The sequence below is a fragment of the Anopheles gambiae genome, chromosome 2 (genome assembly GCF_943734735.2).
Source record: "Anopheles gambiae chromosome 2, idAnoGambNW_F1_1, whole genome shotgun sequence".
NCBI classification, from domain to species: Eukaryota; Metazoa; Arthropoda; class Insecta; order Diptera; family Culicidae; genus Anopheles; species Anopheles gambiae.
Window position 1 is genome coordinate 48,938,282 of NC_064601.1, and position 17,049 is coordinate 48,955,330.

Consider the following 17,049-nt stretch of genomic DNA (forward strand, 5'->3'; position numbering starts at 1 on the left):
ATTCCTCCCAAAAAAGAAAAGAAAAAAAGAAAACGGACAACAACAAGCATTGCTGAAATAATCTACATTCGCTGGGCATAGAAAACTCGCTCGACTCTTTTTGCCCCAACCAGCAGCAGCTTCCGCGCCAGCTTACGGATGAATCGTGTAAGCGCTGGGCGTCTTTTCCGCGTACGCGTAAAGGGCCACCGACCCTTGAACTTTGTGTGCCCTCCTCCGCACAGGGCGATCGCGTTTTCCACTGGCAATGTGAAAATGGATGCTTTTGTGCTCGTGTGCTCGTGTGGGTGGTGGACTAAACACACACACATGCAGACGTACACAAACGCTTAAAGTCGATAATAAATCTTCCCAATAAGAGTCACGCCACCCCACGGTGTAAGTTGGTTGAACATGGCCGAATGTAATGAAATGGGTGAGTGAGGCAAGGATGAGATTTGGTTTCTCTTTTTTGGAAAGAGCATATAAAGGGTTGTTTTCCGGTGTTTGATTTCGCAGATTTCTCATTTCCAATTAATTCTTTAAAATAATTTATTCGTGGAGACGACGTGTATAATCTTTAGAACTCCCATTTTCTTTTGAGAACGACTGATCATTTCCTAGATTAGTAAGATCATATCCGAGATCAATGGTAGCATTAGAAGAAAAACCAAAAAAAAAAAGAATTTTACTTTCATTTTCCTTTCCTTGCGTAAACAAACACACCCAAGCTTAATTTCGTATCCTAAATCAGAACACTCTTACACACCGTCAATCACAACATTCCATTCCCATCATAACTGCAAGCCGAACGATTTATGGAATGCAATACTGCGCTCGCTCTCTTTCTCCCTGTCCGCATTCGTTACCGCCAAACTAACAACCTTCCCGCCCAGACAGCCAACCAACTGAGCGTGGCCCAGCCTTGTAAACACAGACAAACACCCCCGTCTAGACGGGCGAAGGAAATGCATTTCTGTGCGCGTGTTCGTGATGGCGTGTAATTTTTACTTTCCCATGCTGTTTACTCCCCTGGCGCGACAACACGCCGGGCGCGCCCCTATTTCACCTGAAAAGCTTGAGCGGGAGAAAAAAGGCAAACCTGTAACGGAAGTCAATTTGAACGCAAATCCATTTCTACCCATTCCTCCCGCCACAAAGTCAACTAGCAGGAATAGCAAACAGGACGAACCCTGCGCGTGCGGACGTTTCCTGCACCACCAAGAATCCATCAAGATTCATCGAGCCATATCCTTGAAGGGTACACCGAACGGATAGGGTAGTAAGCAAATGGAAAGAAATTGCATCGACTCTAGCGGCTCTCTGCTTCGGTGCAAGAAGAATGGGAAATGGCTTTTTAAATCAATTATAATACATAGCCTTGCCCCGGCTTCTTCTGTAAACATTTTCTCCCAAGTGGCGTGTTCTAGCCGGTCCTGCTCAAGCCACCCATAGACTAGACTATCAGTGAAGCACGTAGCGAGATGTGTAGTAACTTCACTCTCGCCTCTTCATTCATCCGTTGCGAATGAATGAAAGTCTAGCTAGATGGGGATATACACATCGATCGATCGACACTCACCTCAGGATGTTCGGATGCGACAGTTTGTTCAACAACTGCACCTCGCGCAACATGTTGGGCCGGTTAGCGCGCCGTTGATTCATCTTCAGCACCATTACGTCACCGGTCGTCCGATGTGTCACCTGGAAGTAGATACAAAAATGGAGGTAATTAGTAAAGGCGGTTTTTCCACCATGCGGGATGATCTAGTAGTATGTAGATTCTAAGATTGCAGACCGTACAGTAAAACCCCCTCCATATTCAGGGGCTGTGAGACATTGCGGCCAAAGCAATTACCGGTGTGCGGTGGAGGCAATTAAGACCACGTGATCAAAAGATTTGCGCTCTGACGTTGTTTCAGTTTTGCAGATAACGTTCTCTTTACAGATACATTTAATCTTTGTGGTTTGCAAAAGATGGTGCGAAAAAAATACAAGCATGCATAATGAGCATTTTGTAGACTAATAAACAGTTTTATCGGAATGACGTCAGAGCCACCAAAACACCATACAGTACACCAATTTAACTGAACTGAATGAGTTACTAAAAAAATAAATCTCATACCATCATGCGATTTTTTTACAAAAGCCTGAAAATAGTTAATTTTCAACACGAACTAATAATAAGTATGCTATTTATCAAACATGTGTCTCAATTATTGTGGATAATAACCCTAAACTGCAATGATACATAACATTTGTTTCGTTTTTAGCATTTTTAAGCATTGTGATAAACATAGGTAAGTATTTCAATCGTTAAGACGTCATCATTTGCTTGTTTGTTAGGTTTGGTGGTGTATCTCATGAAATCAAATAACGAGAAAAACAACTTTTTGTGTAATTGAATCTTGCCTAATAAATAAGCAAATATTATCTGGTGCAAAAATACACTACCAACCTCTAACTCCCACTCACAATAACCCCTGTATTGCTATTTCAACATTGCTGAAGAATTTTGATTTGCACCCCCACAAGACATACAGCCGATGGTGTTGATTGTTTAAAGAAATTTATTAGCACTGCTTATCTTATCGATGTGAATGGGTTTGCAATCGTTGAGGAATTTTTCCATTACCACTGTAAACCAACGTGCAGTCACAGCACAGCCCCGGTTGTTCTAGATCTTTCAACACAAACGTTCCGTTGAACAGAAGGAAAACCCAGAGAAGCATCTCTTTCGCCGTGAGTTTGTCTGCTGTGAGGGTGAAAATAAACCACTATACTCACAGTCAGTGCAACGCTCACATTCGTAAATCTTTCAACAAGGTGCAAATCGGTCCTTCTTTGTAGGGAGATGTGCTCCTCAAGACGAAAAATGTACCGCCGCCGCAAAGGCAATGAACGCATTGCATCGCTCATTAGGGCAACGGCAACTTAATTTATCTCATTACTCGCAAAAAGTTCTGCCACACACACATATGCATCATTTAAGTCCACTAATGGGCCATCATAAACAGTGCAGTTTGTGTGACAGCACAGGCATTGTACATAAGTGGGAGAGACTCGATGGTAGTTTGACAGTTTAAGTTGAACATTCTGTTAGTGTTATTCGGGTGTGTGTTAAAAACAACAAAATCCGATCATCACCAACGATCATCGTCATGTGAGCCACTAATTGATCACACCCTGCCGAGGGTGGCCAAGATCGTTACGAGCGTGCACATAGGGGAGAAAGTCATCCAATCTGCCACCGCCGTCGTCTCATCGCAGGACGCTCTCGAAAACAACACACACTCCGGGGTCGGTCGGTTTTGATGCGGCGAACAACACACTCGATAAGATGCTCCCCGTGCCAACCTGCCAACGTGACACGCCCGTCATCATCTCAAGTCCCGCCAACACACTAGCACACATGGGCTTGAAACCGACCGCCCGTTGGGCACGTGTGCGGTGGTGTTGAAAAGCAAGCCCGATAAGAAAGTGCACCATAAATTCCCTCCGAAAAACAACACTCCTCCTGCTCCTGCTGGAGGCTGGTCCGTGTGTGTGTGTCGTGCACTAATTGGCCTGCTCGAGTGAAGGTGACGCTCTCCGTATCGAAACCGACCGCTTATCTCAACCGCACACCACCGACGCGCCTTTGCATGCCTTTCAAGCGTGAATTTAAATAGCGCGAGAGCAGCGTTAGATGGCAGCGGTGAGGAGAGCAGCGATTCCACGACGTCCACCAGAGTGCTGGGGTATTGTGTGAATTAATCTTTGCAAGTTGTCGCATAACTAATTACCGGATAAAGGGGTGGGGAACTGGGGTTGAAGGCTCAAGACGCTATCGTTTGAAAATAGATTGTTCCTCCGGCAAATGGTGGCCGCACAGCCAGCGAGCATTACGACGTAAATTTCACGCATTCGCGTTTCGGGTAATGGTCGCCGTCTGATCTTGATCATGACAGGGATTGGAGCGGGGCTAGGCGCCGATCAGTGCGAGAAGATGATTGGGAAGGTGTCCACCACCAGTGGCGCGATGCGGTGTCCGCCTAAAAGGAAAGCTCTCTTTTGGGGGGGTGCATAATTTATGCGCCATACTTACAGCCAGATGAAAATAAACGCGAAGAAAGCGCGGTTTGTGCGGTGGTACGGAAGGCCGCCAGTAGCTGGGTAGATTATTTTTCCGATAACATCCATCTGCTCGCTGGCGTTGCCTTTTCTTTCTCTCTTTCGCACTGTTTCGGCTGCTGCTGCACTACACTTCACGGTCTTGATTGTGTGGCTCAAATTGGGCGAGAGTTGGCCAGTGGCCGTGAATCTTCGTGTGCGCGCGCGTTCACGGTGTGCACCGAGAAAGGAAAATTAAACCGTCTCCTCTCCCTCGCTCACGCACTATGATGGGGATATGCATTGGAGGGAAAACGATTCGGAGGTTCATGAACCCGGGCCAGCGAGCTGTCCGCTTGGTTGAATCGGCCCAGAGCCGCACTTTTCCACGATATTTTTTTAATCCGTTGATTTCCATACGAATTATTTTATTCAAATGTGTAAATAATGCTCTTAAAACAGACAATTTAAAAACAATTTAACATAAGCGCTTCTTTGGCAGCAGCTTTCGTGGTAGAAATGGGCTTGAAGTAGCCACTCTCCCCTCTAGCTAAAGTTAAAAGTTAATCAGTTTCTGCTCGCATCATCGCATTCGCCTTGCATCCTATTTTTATGCAAATAAAATCGTTATAGCGCTACACAAACAGCAGCAAATATCTATAATTAAACCACAATTCTAATCAAAGCTTAAACACTAACGACTTCGATCATTTACACCACGTTACCGGTGACATCTCCTCAGTACCTTCGCTCGAACGACCCTTCGGACAGCGAGCGGGTGCGCAAAGGGCGTTTTCCATCGCGTAAATCAACCACACCGGTAAACAACAATTTCCGCACATTGGAAGCGGGCAATTTCGCGATCCGGTTGGTGTGTAAGCAAGGCGGAGAAAATGGGGAGGGCAAACGATCGATGACAGTTACCGAAAACCGGAAGTGAACAAACGAACCGGTCCGCGTGCGGTGGCGGCCAATCAATCAACGCTGCACGTTTCCCGGCTTTGCAAAGATGATACACACGCAAACAACGCACTCTATACTACTATCGATTCTGGATGTAGTGATGGGTAAAGTTGTGACAAAAACCCGGTGTTGACTCCGATCTGAGTCAAAAAATATCGTACCCATCAACGCAAGGCAATTCCATATTATATTAGCCGTAGCCCGTACCAATATTATCCGTAGCCTTCCGGAGTTGGAGTCATCCGGAGTTGAAGTTGGAGTCATCAGGAGGTAGAGTCATTCGTAGTCGTCCGTAGTCGTCTGTAATCGTCTCGAGTCAGAATCGCAGTCGCTCGGAGTCGGAGTCGTCCGGAGTCGTAGACAGACGGATTCCGCGTCGACGGGGGTTGGTTTGTACCGGGGTCGGCCAGATTGAAGATGGCCGGAGCAAGGATGCTGTCGTCGATAAGTGCTCTTCTTAGAAACAAAGACCTGTTTATGTAATGCACGCCCAAAGCACAATATATAAAAAAAAACAAACGAAATGCCACTTTCGATAACTACGACTCCGGACAACTCAGACTTCAATCGACCATGACCCCAATCGATTCCGAATGACTTCAAACTACAGGCGATTCCAACTCCGGCCGATTCCATCTCCGGAAGACTTAAACTCAAAACAACTCCAACTCCAAGTGGAACTACTGGTTCTTATATTGCCGGAGTCGTATTTGGAATAAAAAAAAACTGAAGTCAGATCGTAGTCGTGGCTGCGCTCCACAGAGCACATCACTAGCGCGACGGTGTTGTAGCGTACCGTCGAAGCGTTCAAACAAAGCACGACTATCGCAGGTGCCCGTTGTATTTGTGGCAAGATTTGTTTCTTCTTTTTCTTCAATCCCAATTTCCGACCCTAAAGCGCTAATCGACTTCCGTCTAGAGTAAAAAGGTAGCGTCAACAGTGGACTGTACGCAAAGAAAAGGAAACCCAAAATAGATTAATTCTGCGACACGCAAGCTATAAAACCTCTGCCCCCCTGTTGTGCCTTAGCCTAAAGCAGGCGTTGCAAAGTTGCGTTGCTTTCCGAAAAGTGCACGAAATTCGATTAATTATAGCCGAAAAATCAAATTAATACAAAGCGGTGGCATAGGAACGGGTGGCGAACGCTCACCGTCGTTTTAATGCGCTCGAGGGAAATGCTTTTACGAAGAAAGGCTTTTCCTCCTCCCCGGGGTTTGGAGTAACAATGGCAACGCTTTCCCAGCCAAAAAAAAGCCCAAAAACAAACGCCGCATGTCGCAAGATCAATTCCCGATGTATAATTCGCACGAAAGCGAGCGCTGTGGGATAAAATATGCCACCCAAACGGTCGAATTCCATTGATCCCGCGCACCCTGACGCGAACATGCTGGCCCCGCGAGGACTCAACCGCTTTGTTTTACACTTTCGGTTTTAAGCTGACTCGCCGCGAATGTGACATGGCTTCGTATTATTTTCGTTATACTTTTGTTTTTAGTTTGTTCACTTCCTTTTCGGCGATTTTCTTCTCCGCTCACGACCGGCACACAAAACCGGAGAAAGTCGCTCAAAAGTAATAGCATCCTGGGCGAGATCAATTGACGAATGTGAAGGGAGTCGGCGAACCGAAACTTATGTCACTTTGGGGTGGCTGCAGTTTTCGCCACCCCGTCACTCCGTTCGCTTTTTTTGAGGAGTGCTGGTTTCCGGTTCGCTCGTATCCGTTCACCCCCGTTCAGCGTCTGGGAGTTTGCGCCGGCAAGTCGAATTGTTTGGACATTTCCTTCCGCCTGCAGGATGTGACACGCGTGAAACACGCGAGTTTGCGAAATCGAAAGTGAAGGCACGAAAACTTTGAACCACTAATTGGTCGCATAATGGGCGTGCCTCGGCTGTCGATCATAATTCGCGGATGCAAAAAAAATAAAAAGAACTACACCACTGCCAAACAGCGTTTTCGCGTGTACCGTGAACCAAACAAGGAAATGATCAAAATTTCAAACTGTGAAAAGGCTAATGGGTCAATTTTGTTTCCTCTCACCCTGTACACGTGCACTTAAAGGCACGCGTGGAAACGTGGAACTCCGCGCCGGGGCGGCAAACGCACCTGTGAGAAGCGCACCGAGCGCAAGTGCATTTTCCAAGTGCACCTACGTCAATAGCCGACAATTGTGGTGTGATGCTGCTGCAACAACGATAATAGACTGATCGAAACGATGGAAATATACGGCCACGCAATGGGAGGCGAGATCTGAAATCACTTAATCACAACTTGTTTACCAAGCCACTCCTTCCACCTGTTGGGCGCTATTCACTCGATCCCCCGTCCATCATAATTCCCTTTGGACGATCCCAACGCTAATTAATACGATTGCTTACGAAACGACGGGCTGAGAAGGACGCATGTGGGATGTGTAAAAAAGAGAAGCAACGCGGCCATCAGCGCACCCCGCCAAACAGCCTATTGTTTCAGCATCGATTTTTACGAGGGTTAAGCTATAAACATCGATCATGGGAAAAAGAAGGGTGCCATCCTTATCATTCGCGGGGTGGATTTGATATGCGGCTTTACGTATCGATCCACAAACACCACACCACCACACTCTGCTGTAGTGCGCGATTACGAAAGCTTAATTGGAACGAACTTTGTAGACATATCCAACGCGTCTATAATTTGTACCTATTAATGCAATGTTAATGATGATGATGATGACGAAGATGAAATGAATATACAATGTGCCAATTCCATAAAAATTTTGAAACTATCTCTATAGCATACAAATGATGTTAGTAGTGTTGCAATATCATAAAGGTTGGACACAAAAGTTGAAAGAGACAAAAAAACGATAACAGACACAGCTAACGAAAAAAAAACAATGAAACATCTGCTCTTACATAAAACTAAAAATATTTAAAAAGTGCAAATAAAAATCGGGTTTGTAACAGGTTTTTAGTTTCCAGTGTACCAGATCCAATGATGATTTAGACAGGAATAAAACAAACATTTAAACTGCTACTCTGCATCTAAGCTACAGCAGCTACTACTAATAGAATAAAAAGTACTATTATGTTTATTACTACCATCACTTCTCCTTTTTTTTTCTTTTTTTAACAATTACTATCACTATATTAAGCTAATTATTGACTGCTTTTGATTCACAAACATGTCAAATCATAGATTTTTTCAATGTAAGCAGCTGTTACTACTACTAATACAAATACAACATAGTACATAGTGTAAAACAACAACTCATTCTACAACGATTTCTACCACTACTACTACCACTAATGCTGCAATAACAACTACTATTGCCACCATCAAATTACTACTAATATTAGCACTATCGCTACTATTACTACTACTACTACTACCAAGATCATGCTACTATTGTTGCAACTACTACTACTACTAAAAGCCTGCTGCGATTGTTGCAACTGCTACTACTACTAAGAACATGCTACAATTGTTGCAACTACTATTACTAAGATTCTGCTACTATTGTTGCAACTACTACTACTATACATACAGCAGGAGTTATATATCCTAACCAGTAAGGCTTGACTTTACTTCTACCATTACTACCATTACTACCACTACTATTACAACTGAGATTACTATTTTGTTGGCAGTTACTAAGAATATTTCTACTACTGATTCTACTATCCACACTAGTGCAGCATCATCAACTATCATTACATCTCTTTCTACTACTATGCCACTACCAATGGGATCTACGATAGCCTATCATCACCCACACATCACAAGGCGTATCATAACGGCAAATCAAACCATCGATAGCTTAGATCCGGCATTCGACCTCGAACACGAACGCACAACATGCATTCGATTGCCAATGGGGTCACGAGTGCAGGCTTGCGCCATGTACGCTCCCTCCCACATGTACACATCTCCTCCTTTCGTGCGTAAAGCAGACGCGCGAACTGGCAATGGAATGCGTGTGAGGTGGGTACTTGGTGCCCGTTTCGAGGTTGGACCATCGTTCGCGGCTTCTTCACGTTCACGCGTATGACACTTTGCCGAACGCCTTCGGATTAGCGCCGCCAGCGTAGAAGCCGCGAGAACCGTAAGAAGCCGGATGAATTAGATAGGCTGGTTGGTAGCCGTTGGTGCAGTGAGTAGCAGCAACGGCAACATCAACGACATCATCCGCTACCGTACGCCTTCCGATGGATGGATTCCGCCTGGCGCCGTTACGCATCGAGCTTCAAGGGCGTAACTGTCGAACGTCGATTAAATCCATCGGATGCGCTTATGCGGTGTGGTGGGGCTAAACTGAACGAAAGCAACAAAAACACCACCCATAGATCCTCCTCCACTCAAACGACTATCTAGAAGCCCTCGCTAATGATGTAATGATGCAATCGCATACGAAAGAGAATCGATTCGATTCTCGTTCGCGTTCTAGATTATTTCCACGGGCGTCATTTGTGGTTTGGCTTGGTCCGGGAAGAAATAGAACCGGGCGTCATCTTGGTGATGAATACCTACTCTTTTTTGCGCTGCCAATATTCTAGAACCATGCCCATAGCAACGGAGCTTCATAGCAACAGAGCCAGCTGTTTCTCAATGAAAAGCTTCCCATTCCAGCTGCACTTCCTAACCTTTTCCCGTGAATAGCATGGACGTTCTTGGCAGTGTTTCCTTTTCACCATCTCATTCCTTTTGCCAACCTTTTTTTGCGGTTTTTTTCTCTTTATCTTTGCTCACAGCCTAAAAAGCGTGGGAGCTCTCGTTCAAAATTTGTGCTGATTTGTTACACTTTTGCCGGCCACCAGTTTTCCCCTGCTCCCACCAGCCCTCTTCTTTACTCCGAGCCGGTCGTGGCAGAGGGAGCAATATGTATATGCAAGTCGTTTATTTTAACCATCTTCCTGCCCATCGCGTTCCAGTTGGATGAGCTGTTTTCTTTTTCCGTTTCGAGGAGTTTCCGAGCCGGCACTCGCACATTTTTATCCATGCTCTCTGGGGGAGGGAGACGCGTTCACCCGCTGTTTTCGGGGAACGTGGGGAAAATTTATGTTTTTCTTCAACGCACGGGGAAATCCACCGCACGCTCATGGACGAAAGTCCCTCTGCCGGGTTTGGAAGAAATTCGTAACCGGCTTATGGGTGTGGGAAGATGGAGCGTACACACGAAAGAACTGCGCCAGTGAGTGTGTGTGTGCGAGCGAACGTAGCAGTGGGTCAGTGTGTCGATGGATGTTGCATTTTCTTTCATTCTCATTCGCTTTCCCGAGCCCAATTATCCGAACGCTGACCGCCGGTATCGGAGTAGTTGCAGGATGGAGAGAGAGAGACAACATCAAATCAACACCACACCACATGCTTTCTCCTGTACGACGGGTGGGGGTGAGAGGGAAGGGGTTTCAGGAGACGAAGGGTACGTGATTGATCACGTCCCACATGCTCCAACCGAGGGCAGCCGCGCCGCCAACTGTGGAATGAGGCAAGAATGTGGCAAGGAAATCGTAACCGTCCCTCTATCCAACCCAAGTCACCAACCGTTGCGTAAGCTAATGCAACGGGAGCACCACGAGCGGTCCGAGGTTTTGTTTTTTCACGCCAGGATGGCCTTCCCTTTCCGGTCACGCCGGGGCACGGCTTTTCCGCCTGCCACTGAGGGTGTGTATGCGGACTGTTTGGGAATTTTAAAGCAGAACATATTGCATGCGTTTTCATTCTCTCCTTTGGTGACCTACGCACAGTGTCCCTTTTCGCTTTGCCCTAGTTTTTGAGAGCGAAAGTAACGCAACCGGATAACACGCGATACTGTTATTGTGTCACAGGTTTCGTGTTACATTATGTGCTGTTTTCTTTTTATTTATAAAATTAGAATCCAAACGAAGTAATCCAAACAAGCGTAGAAGTACCTGAAATGAGTTGATATAGTTCGCGTACTGTTTTAATTTATTGATCGTTCAATTGAATCAGAATTTATGAAATGAGACTGTTGATAACAAATGCCTGAAATATTTTAAAAAAAATATGCTAATGGGTTATAAATCGATCTATACCGGTTGCATAAATTGCTCGTCAAAAATAGGACAACTCTTCATCGACATCAAACGGTCAGCCAACATCAACACACATGACAAAACAATATTTTAACATAAGCACATCCCGTAAAGCACAAAAAATTCTCGCCGATCTCTCCCTCTAAAACCCAAAACTCAATCTGTGCACCATTCGCGACACCAAGCATCTCTCTTTTCACTTTCCTCGAGCGTCCCAGCTTTCGCTGCGTTTGCATTCCCTGACGCGCAACCTGATGGATGAAGACTTCATCCCGAACAGAAAACCTTCCCAAACTCCCTTCAGCTTCACTCGGGGGGGCATGGTAAAAGCGTAAATAAACACCGCGGTAGAGAAAAAGCCGCCTACCCAGAGCATAAATAGCATCGAGTGGGGCCATGTAGGACGGACAAATGAAGCCATCATCGTACGTGGCGGCAGCGGCTGCCGATTTCTTCATTTGATGTTCATCCGCCAGACAGCTCTATACAGCTTCCAGGGCACGGTTGGGGGACAACAAAAAAAACCTACCCTCAATACACTGACGTCTCTCGCCCTGGGGTAATCAGATTTTCCGCTCATCTGCTCTCGCTCACGTTTTGTGTCACGGTAATTTTACCGAGCAATTGTGTGCGTAGCCCCTGGTGCAAGCCCGATCCTCTGCTGCACGGAGTACCAACGCACCAATCGGACGATCCTCTCCCAGTGCATCATGGCCGCATCTTGCACGCGTGCTTTCCGCAGGCAAATCCCGCGCGTTCTAAATCGCTCGTTAGCCCAGTTTCTCCGTAGCTGGGATCAACAGGGAGCTGATGTTATTTTTAAAACAAATGCATTTCCCTCGCCCGAACTGCACAGCAAAACTGCACGATCAGCGCAGTTCTCAAACGCATCTTGTCCATGTGGGTTCCATGTTTGGCGCATCCGCTTCTGGTGAAATAATAACATTTTGATTCACTTCTCCAACTCCGATCTTCTTACATCTATGTGCAACACGGGGGCAAAGTATCGTGGAAGGCAAAACGGGTACAGAGGATCAATCTCCAGCATCAACTTCCAAGATAAAACAATTCACCTTATTATATTATACTATATTCACCTTTTATACTCAAGAAAATTTCAGGTTAGTAAAGATTTGACTCATGGTTTCGATGTTTTCAGCAATTTGATCGCGTCGTTAGAAGTTATTGGCTGTAAATATATAAATATCAGCACACGAAATGTTATATTTGAAAACATCATTTCCTGGCATCAGACGCCTCTCTATAATTAGAAAGAAACGAGCCAATGACGCTGACAAAAACCTCGATTGTTGAGGCAATAATTTAAAGAAATGAGCCTTATGACTCCGTTAGAAACAAGCATCGGGTATTAAATTATCAAATCATAAGTTCTTACGATTATTGCGGACGAATATAGCTAACACACACTGCTAATTTTCGGTAAATATCTAAAAGATTGAATTCAATTCATGTTTCTTTACCAGCTTTCCTATAATTTAATCCGCTCTTGCCCACCCATCCCTCTAATTTAACAGCAATCATCTGGAATCGAGCAATTTCATGTGACCAAATTTGTTGCGTTCCATTTACGGCTGAAATCGATTTTACTTTCGCAACCCCCCTGTTCCACGTTTGCTACCATCAATGCCGGGCACCCTAAAGTAGCAATTGATTCCCATAATCATCGCAGCATTCCACACTGCTTCTCTCATTTTTGCATCCATTTTTCGCTGCTGCTTCCACTTTTCCACCCATGGACGCACGCAAATCCAACGCAAATTAACATTCCTCCCTCCCGCCCCATTGGCAAGCAGAATCACATTCTTTCGGTACGCTCCGGTAAGTAATCTTAAGTCCCGCCAAGGTAAAAATGATGTCACACAGGCACACGCACTGGCCTGCCGTGCGATAAAACCGCAACAACCGCCACAGCGCACCGCTGTACTTGATCGCCAAGGCCTAGATCATTGATGATGCTGTAAGACTGGGCGGAGATGACATTATGCCCCGCTCTGCACCATGCGGGACGAATAGAAACTGGTTACTCCACAACACTATCGGTACAGCAGCGCCCTCCCGGCCGGTGCAAATTGGCAACATGATACTGTGTCTGTAAAACCGGCCAGAAAACCGATAACGAAAGAAAGATGGAGAGCCCTTAGACAGCGCTTTTCGCTGCCACTTTGCGCGACAGTGTCGAGGTAATCATGGTTGTTCCTTGGTGACAAGCCCTTTCGCCCTCGGTCGTTCGGTCGTTTACGCATGAGCGACAGCACAATTGTGGAATTTCATCATTTTGCAATTTCATAATCGGTTATCCAGGCGGGGAAGTTGCTACATTCCCTTTCTCCTCACACTTGTCGAATCGCGGAGAGAGAAAACCTTTATTTCCAAACGAATTCTTCCTCCGAAGCTGATCGCACGGGATCACAAACTTCCGAAGAATTGTAACAAACATTCTAAGAGAACTGTAACGAGTTCGAAAATAGTACCGGCGGCGAATAGCGAAATTTCAAGCACCGTAACCTTGACGGCATAGCTGCGTGTTTTCCCTTTCTTTTTCGCGCGCCCCTTGTTCCCCCCTACACGTGTGTTTGCATGCCATTGCTGAGCGTCGCGAAAGTCACACTCGTACACAGTCCACCGGTACGACTGGGCGCGACGACTACTAACCATCGAATCCAATTCCCACGCTCGAGTTACCGTACCCTCCTCCCGGTGTGGGGTAGGAGGAGACAGCTACCGTCGTTAACGTCGATTCAATTGACGGTAAACGATTGCATCTCCGGTTGGTGGGGTTCGCACAAAAAGAACCCCCTGAGCGGACAGATTGCCTTTGAATTCCTGCGCCATATTCGGCAGTTCAGGGATGTTGAATGTCGCGCCTGAATGAGCATTATTTCATTAGTTTGTGAACCCGTGCACCCGCCAGCACATCCCCTGGCGACACATTAGTATGATGACCCTGAGGGGGCGGTAAGGGGTACCCTGCTGGTGATACCGTCTGTCGGTCCCCAATTGTCACCGTCCGACCTCATGCGTCATTGCTGGAAGCTTGTGAAGTGGAAGGAAAATGAAAGCGTCCCGTACCGATTGGTCCGTGCGTCCGCGTGTGCTTCGGCAGCATTTCGTGGGACGCTTTTGTGCTCCATCATTTTGTCCACCGACGGCTGCCCAAAATGGAGCACATGAGAATACAAAATCGAGCACAACGCAGTGGCCTTCCGATGTCATACACAAGCGTGCCATATTTGAAATATGGCCTCAGAAAATCTTCAACCACGCTTGCCGACCTGCCAGCATCGCGGTACTTACAGCGAACACTTGACATGGCGGATGGTTTTCCTCAACGAAACGACAAATTGGCTTGTTTTTTTTTAAAGTCATCCGAGCAGCGTGGCTTGTCGTGTGCATCGCTACAAGTTCGCCGCGGCGTCACAACAGAGCGCAGTGTGGCTGAAGCATGCCGTAAAATTGGCAAAGGACCGTTACTCGGTCAGCACTCGAATGTCTAACCGCTCTCGCTAGGTGAGCGAAAAAGAGACACCGCACACATTGGTTTACCAGGGGCGGAAAACCCAGTTGCCGGAAAATGTAGAGCATCGCGCGCAAAAAAAACACACACACACACTCGAAATATTCCAGCGTCCTAAGGCATGCTAGCTGACTAGCTGGCGGGGTATTCGGACGGGACCAACATGGTGCGGGATGGTGTCTTGCTGCTCCCCCTGTTGTGACTGTGCACTCTCGTGAGCGGCGGCCTCAATGGCGGAAAAATTCGCAAAACCCCAAATCGCACCAATCCGCACCGAAACGTAGGAGAGCCAGGCGTGCCGAACGAACGGTGCTTTTGGTTCACTCTCGCATAAAAGCGAAACTGGAGCGATGGTTATGTGGTGATGCACTTTCCACGCGCCGCGCACTCCACTTGGCAAAGAGCACTTCCAAAGGCAGGCCCGGCCTAATCTTGCGACTGTGCGAATTTTGGATCGTCCCCGCTGGGTACGGTGCTGTCTTTCTCTTTCTCTGTGTCTCTCTTTGCACGTCCCCTGGGTGGTACGATGTTGGCGGGATGCTTTGTGCCGGAAACTGTGGTTGCGATGCTTTCCCAGTATGTTCGTTCGCTAACGGGAGTAGTACACGAACAACGTAGCGCTGCGAGTGCTCAAGTATCATTATGGTGTACTTTCAAAACGTGTAATTAAAAAAAGACTGTGAGTAAAAACAACATGGAAAGGAAAATAGGGCTGGAGGCAAAAACTGGAAAACGAAAACAAAATGTTTTGAAAACATAAAACATTCCAAACATTATGGGAAAGGAACATATATAGTAAAAACACATAAGTCAACCAAACAAGCAAAGCGAGTTTACAAACTGTTTATACGCTCTTTTGCTACCTTGGGAACAAATCAATATTCTACTGTAGGTTTGTTGACTAACATTCAGACAGAATCGTGAGCTTTGCTTGTAACGAGTCAATTGATTAATGTGCCACTCAAAAATAAAACAATTGGATGTGCTTTCGCACTCCACACTTTGTTTATTGGCTCGAGGTCACCAGAAAGATAATAAATAAAAACGTCCAGTGGACTCTTCCTAAGTACCCGTTGCTGACCTACCCGAAAACAACACGAATATGCAGTTTCCATTGGTAAATGGTTAAAAAAACAAAAACATGGCACAAATACCTTCGGCTGCCTAATAATTGACAGCACAGTAAGTGAGTAAACAAATAAACATTTCCGCCATAGCATCGCTTCAATGTGCCCAACGACACGACCCACTCCTCCTTGTGCAGTCGATTGCTTTTTTAGGGTCACAAAATCAATAACGAATCCCGCTCGCAATCGACCGGTTCGTTCGACCCGGTGAGTGAGTGGGGGGGGGGGGGTGATATACGTCGAAGTGCTGTAAAAGTAAACACTCGTTAAAGTGCATTGCTGTATGTCGGCGGCAAATATTTACACCCCCATGAAGCGGCGGCTAAAAGACTACAGCCGACGTAGGACGCGACACCACTGTGTGTGTGTGTGTGACCCACATCGGTGGACACAGGCTGTCTGTCTGTCTGTCTATCAAAACGATGCACCTCGTCACCATACACCGTGCCGCGGCGTGTACAACTCAATTAAACGACAAACAAAGTGCTACACCAAGGTAGGCTTATGGGTTTGGGAAATTTGGGAAATCTTTGGCAAGCAGGATGGAAAACAATCACCAGCTACTTAAACCTTCTTACCCCCCGTAGGATAGCTCTTAGATACAGTGTGATACAGTTGAATGTAAAGCACTAATTATTGTAACACCTTAAAAGGCATTACATAAACAAGGCTAAGTCAGTTTTTCGTCGCCCACTTAAACGGCGCACGCATTTCGTCGTTGTTTTTCCGCGCGAACGTAACAAAACGCCCTCGCTCAACCCCGAAACGAGACCCTTCAGTGGGTTTCGTTGTTTTTCCTTTCGACTAACGAAGCTTGATTGATCAAAAGCAGGCCTGGACGGGGGTGGTTGAAAAGCTTAGCTGAAAACCTTTCTCTTCGCGTGTGTGTAAGCATTTGAACTACTAGGAAAATGCACTCAATAGCCAAAGTAAGCAAGATGGCAAACAGGCGGCAGAGCAAAATGGAAAGAAAAACTACTAAAAATTCCCCACTCCACTCGCTCGAAACGTTTCATTGACACCTGCAAATGAGCAAACAAACAAACTAGCAAACCAAACCACCTACGGGTAGGCCACCGTTTCCCGGTCAATCACACACACACGCAGGGCGCTGGGCAAATACGTAACCGCTCCAAACCGCAAAACTTATTATGACAATCGCACCAGCCCGGGAGTACGCGCAGCGAAACCGTTTCGCACACACTCATCTCCCACCCTTGCCATCATCGATCTTTGCAAGGGAGAAATGTGTGAAAGAAACACACTGTAAGACACTAAAACACTGGCGTGCATTACATTAGCAAAGGCCCTACCGGCAC

At 46.3% G+C, this 17,049-nt stretch overlaps 1 protein-coding gene across 1 annotated transcript in view; it reads right to left on the reverse strand.

Moving 5' to 3' along the window:
• LOC1273935 (uncharacterized) overlaps positions 1-17,049 on the reverse strand; it is a 65,723-nt gene that overhangs the window by 21,355 nt on the left and 27,319 nt on the right. Inside the window, exon 4 of the mRNA XM_061650944.1 lies at positions 1,562-1,683. Within this exon, the coding sequence (XP_061506928.1) occupies positions 1,562-1,683 (122 nt within the window). The remainder of the gene's footprint in view (positions 1-1,561; positions 1,684-17,049) is intronic.